The sequence below is a fragment of the Myotis brandtii genome, unplaced genomic scaffold (genome assembly GCF_000412655.1).
Source record: "Myotis brandtii unplaced genomic scaffold, ASM41265v1 scaffold986, whole genome shotgun sequence".
Lineage (NCBI taxonomy): Eukaryota > Metazoa > Chordata > Mammalia > Chiroptera > Vespertilionidae > Myotis > Myotis brandtii.
Window position 1 is genome coordinate 994,540 of NW_005372102.1, and position 5,137 is coordinate 999,676.

At 60.5% G+C, this 5,137-nt stretch overlaps 1 protein-coding gene across 1 annotated transcript in view; it reads left to right on the forward strand.

Annotated features, from left to right (window-relative positions):
* Window positions 1–5,137, forward strand: part of TRMT44 (tRNA methyltransferase 44 homolog (S. cerevisiae)) — a 47,541-nt gene that overhangs the window by 25,688 nt on the left and 16,716 nt on the right. Inside the window, 5 exon segments of the mRNA XM_014533448.1 lie at window positions 358–369; window positions 838–939; window positions 2,359–2,465; window positions 3,513–3,696; window positions 5,008–5,130. Of these exon segments, the coding sequence (XP_014388934.1) occupies window positions 358–369; window positions 838–939; window positions 2,359–2,465; window positions 3,513–3,696; window positions 5,008–5,130 (528 nt within the window).

Here is a 5,137-nt window from a genome sequence, read left to right on the forward strand (position 1 = left end):
GTCTGCCTGCCCGGCGAGTCCAGCGCGCTAGGACGGTCACCTGGTCCCCCGGCGCAGCTGGCTGGGCTCAGCAGCCTCACACTCAAGGGTCAGCTGGGATTGGAAGCCCAGTGCTGACCCCAAGGCTGACATCTGTCCGCCGCAGCCTCTGCCTTGCGGGTCAGACATTTTTGTCCTCCCGGCGGGAGCTGGGACGGGGCTCGCACCATGTACTCCCTGAGCTGCTTAGAAGAGTAACCAATACTGTAAATAGGTCGCTGCACGTTGGCCCGTTCGGTGGTGACCAGGAGGTGGTGGGTGGAGACGGGGGGCGGGGGGAACAGGGGTGTGAAATTCGGGTGCCTGTGAGGGCTCGAGTGTGGTCCCGGAGTGCAGTCGCTGTGTGCCCGGTGCCAAGCCACCAGGATGGGCTTGGGGCGGGGGTTGAGGGATGCGAGCTGGACCAGGAGCCAACTGCGGTCTGAACCCGACGGCCGAGGTGCCTCCCTTTCCAGGCCCATCTCCTGGGCTCCAGCCAGGGCTGCTCCTTCACCCCACCCTGTCCCCTTGCTGAACCCACAGAGCTGCTCCTTCACCCCACCCTGTCCCCTTGCTGAACCCACAGAGCTGCTCCTTCACCCCACCCTGTCCCCTTGCTGAACCCACAGAGCTGCTCCTTCACCCCACCCTGTCCCCTTGCTGAAACCCACAGCAGGGGCCGCCGGTGCCTGGCAGGGGCGCGTCTACATTCTGAGAAACTGAGCTGTCGCATCCAGGTTTCGCGTGGGTCCCTGTGCTTTCCGCTGACGGCCGTACTGCGGGCTGTCCCTCGTCCTTGCTCATCTGTTTTGGTGACAGAACTTAACCTGCGTTTTCTGACACTCTCAGCATCCAGGCAGAGGGGTTGATGTCCGAAGAAGGAAGATCTGGGACGTGTATGGGCCGCAGACGCACTTAGAGGTACTGGCTTGTTCGTGCCCCGCCTCCCTGTGGCCGTCCCCTCGTCACGGCTGTTTGCTGAGTGTGTTTCTGTGTGTAGCCCAGTCATGCTGCCCACCCGTTCACACCGACCCGATTCACCTGAGGTTTAGGAAAAGGTGAACGTTTGGATTTTTCAAAGCCTCTTGTGCAGCTGGAGAGGATGCTGGCCTCTGGGGCTGGAGGCGTGTCCCTGCGTGGGGCCTGCCGTGGGGACCACATCTTCCGTGGTGCTGGGAGCTGCCGGGGGCAGAGGGCAGCTGGTGAGGGCCAGGCGAGGGCGGTGAAATGAACCTGGGCTGGGCTGGGCTGGGCTGGGCCCTGTGGAGCTGGCAGCCGCTTGCTCTCAGCCGTCTGGTAACCGGGTCCAGCCCGTGACCATGGGCTGAAGTTCCCAGGTCACTCCATCCTCCGCCAAGATCCGCTGGTGCTGGTGCCCACGAGAGAGCACCGTCTCCTGAGGGCGGAGGGCAGCAGCGCCCCTAGCAGCTGAGTAGCGCTCTGGTGTATGGTGCTCGTACGACGATGACATTGCCTAGCGACATGTTGCTCAGGACACGTTTCGTTATTATAACAAAAGTAGGGGGACAGTGTGGCAGCCAGGACCTCTCCCGGCGTTAGCTCCCTGCTTTGAATGAGGTCTCGGGCACACGGTTGCATCTGTATTTTCTCTGCCTCCCTTTCTTGTAAAAGTCGAGGGTGGTGCTGCAGACATTGTCTCATGTGGATGCTCTGCTCGTGTACAGGGTTGTGTTTGCTTGTGTAGTCCCACATCCTAACAAATTGAAACGTTTTAAACTCGGGTCTGAAGGGGTCTGAGTAACATGGTTGAGTTCAAAATTCCCCGCGTCCGCAGGCCAAGGGCAGACTCCTGCCTGCGGGTGAGAAGGGCAGGCAGCAACAGGCCTTGGTCCAAGCCAGGACGGTCTGTTGAGCACAAAGGCTGGTGTTGAGAGCCCTTAAACTGTAAAAGCAACCCCTCGAGCTTAACTTCAGAAACGGCCAGGATGTCATCATGCCCGTCGGGGTAAGAGGGGGTACCGGCAGACACGGGGGCTCAGGGCATTGGCACGTGCAGCAGTTCACGCGGCCCCCGTGGCACCCTGTGTGTGTGTGTGTGTGTGTGTGTGTGTGTGAAGAAGCGCATTTTCAATGGTCAAAAGGAGACTCGCCCGAGAAAAGCGTTGGTTTCTCTAGTGATGGCCCTGGAAGTTGCCAGTATTTCGTGCCCTTGGGGCCGACCGCAGGCAGGTCCGTGCAGTCCTCACTCCTGGTCCTGGTCTCGCCTTCTACCCAGGAGCTCAGAGTGGAGCCCTGCCGGGCGGGGCGGTGCTTCTGCGGGGCCACCCGCCTCTGCCTCAGCTCTGCATTCACTGACTGGCCTCCGGGTCTTCCTTTCAGGAAGCTGCCATCACCCCGAGTGACGAGACCCTCTTCCCTGACGCTGATTGGCTAATCGGGAACCACTCCGATGAGCTGACCCCGTGGATCCCTGTCATCGCGGCCCGGTGAGTGGAGAAGCGCAGTCGGCCGGTGCCTGGCTGGGCTGCTGGTGCCTGAACCTCGCTGGGCAGCAGTAGCCCCAGGGCACGTGGCCCTTGAGCACTGACGTGCAGCTGGTTCAGCTTGTTGAAATGAGATATTGAGAATATCGGGTAAATCTAGAATTCCATCTAGTTTACTACTTGAAATATGGGGCCAGAGAAAACTCCGTTGCATACGTGGCTCACACGCTGTTTCTATTGGACAGTGACGATCAAAACATTCCTTCTATGATATTTATATCCAGTGGTGAAAGATGTGTCATTTTTTCTGGAAGATTTTTTTGCTCTTTGCTATTTTTTTTTATAAGAGGAGGGTTTATCTTCAAAGGAAAACCTGTCGGTGCACAAACAGGTGGCAGCAGTCACGTCTGTCTCTCCAGCAGCGTCATGCATGTCAGATGGCGCTCACCTGTGTCAGAGGAGACCTTTAGGCGCCGGTTCCTGCTGCCCGTTCTCCAGCGGCTTGTGAACCGTGCCAGCTCTCGGAGCCGCAGGGCGCGGAGTCAGTCTTGCCCGCGCTGTGCCTGCCTCCCATCCCCGCTGCCTTGAGATCTTGGAGCCCTGCACTCGGTGCGGGTGCAGCTGGCAGAGCAGCTGGAGTGGGAAACCCTTGTGTGGGAGTCTCGCTGCGTGTCTCACGGGGAGATCTGGGGGCTGCACTGTTTCCAGGAATCTCACTGGGGAGGCTGTACTCCACTTTTTATGTAAAACAAAATTTGCCAGCTGCAGGCGTCTGTTTTCTGATCCACGACTGCCACGTGGCCCTTTGCTGAGGGTTTAATGAATGGCCACGTGGCCTTCTGCTGAGGGCTCTGTAGTGAATGGCCACGTGGCCTTCTGCTGAGGGCTCTGTAGTGAATGGCCACGTGGCCCTCTGCTGAGGGCTCTGTAGTGAATGGCCACGTGGCCCTCTGCTGAGGGCTCTGTAGTGAATGGCCACGTGGCTTTGGGCTGGGTTTTCTCTGATGAACCTGCTGAAGACTCTGGTGTCTGTTTGTGGGTGTTTTGAAGGTCCTCCTACCGCTGCCGTTTCTTCGTCCTCCCCTGCTGCTTCTTCGACTTCGTTGGAAGGTACCGCCGGCGGCAGAGTGAGAAGACACAGTACCGGGAGTACCTGGATTTCATCCGGGAGGTGGGGTTGGCCTGCGGCTTCCACGTGGAGGAGGACTGCCTGCGGATCCCTTCCACCAAGCGCGTACGTCCAGCCCCTGGTGCCTGGCGGGCGGCGGTGGCGCTGAGGGGAGGGCTGAGGGCCAGGTTGGAGCCGTAAAGGACACTGGTGTTGGGAAGGAGGGTGTTCCCAAAGGCGCCGTGCCAAGCGCACACGCGGTCATCGCTGGGGCTCAGGCGTCTCCACCCTCCCTCCCCGGGGTAGGTGTCAGCGGGGCCTGTGCGGAGACCTCTTGGCCTGGGCAGTGTTGTCTGAGGCTCAACACACTCAGTTCTGAGTCCTGGATTCGTGAACGATTGGCTGAAGTTAAAGGCTGTTTGGAAGCTCAGAACTGTTCAAGGTTTTCTTATTCAGAGCCTCACCACTTCAGATTTACCTGCAATGTGATTGGCCAGGCGCCCTCCTGTGACTGCCAGGCGGTCAGGACCGTGTCTTGGAGGCGGCGCCCACCGGGTGGTGGGAGGGCCCCCGCGGCTCCGGGTGCTCACTGCTCAGTCACCCGGGTTTCCCGTAGGACTCGTCCTTCTCTCACTCGCCCCCTCGTCGGGCAAGTCGGTGTCTTCTGAGGTTAGAGGTGCTGCAAACTGAGGTTTGGGTCGTGTGGGTGGGCACGAGGGTCCCACAGTTTGATTTTTTATTGTTCCCCTGCATTTGTAGGCACCTCAGACTATTCCCTAATCTCTCAGCCTCGGTGCCTTGTGACGGTGGTGTGGGATCAGATGCAGGAGTGGATGCGCACTCAGCGGGCTGATCCTGCGCCAGGCGCCCGTTCCGCACAGGGACGCTCCTGCCCGCGGCCACACGCGCTGCAGGTGGCGGAGCCGGGCACTGGAGGGGCTGCGATTCCTCACGTTCGCTTTCTCGCCTCGCCTGTCGCCTGGCTTTGTAGTTGGTGCCCAAGGAGGAAGCACAGACTCGGTGTTGGGCAGCGTCCCTGGACGGCCTGGCGCCAGGGGCTCTGAAGGGCAGGTGGCCTTGGTGGGCAGGCGCGAAGGAGGGAGGGAGGAGCCAGGTGGAGCATCCGCGCTGGACTGAGACCGATATAAAGACAGCTCCTCCTGTCGCTCCCCGAAAGCTCTTAGGGTGACCTTCAGGGACTGGGAGTGGAGGGGGGCTGACGTGGGCGCAGTGTCTCAGGTGGGTGCCCTTGGGCACAGTGACGCAGCTCTCAGTCAGCGCGCAGACGTCTGTCCATCCCGCGCAGATCTGAGCATGTGCGTCCTCCTGGGCTTCCGCTGGCCCTGTGGTGTGTGAAGGAGGCTTTCTCTCCCGATGGAGAGCAGCTGTTCTGTGACTTGCGCTCCTGAGCAGGAGGTGACTCCCCTTCTCGCGCAGGTGTGCCTCCTGGGGAGATCCAGGACCTACCCGAGCGCCGCAGAAGCCTCCGTGGACCAGCAGAGGACCCAGTACATCAGCCGCCGCCGGGGCTGCCCTGCAGGCCTCCCTGCCCTGGGGCCTGCTCCCG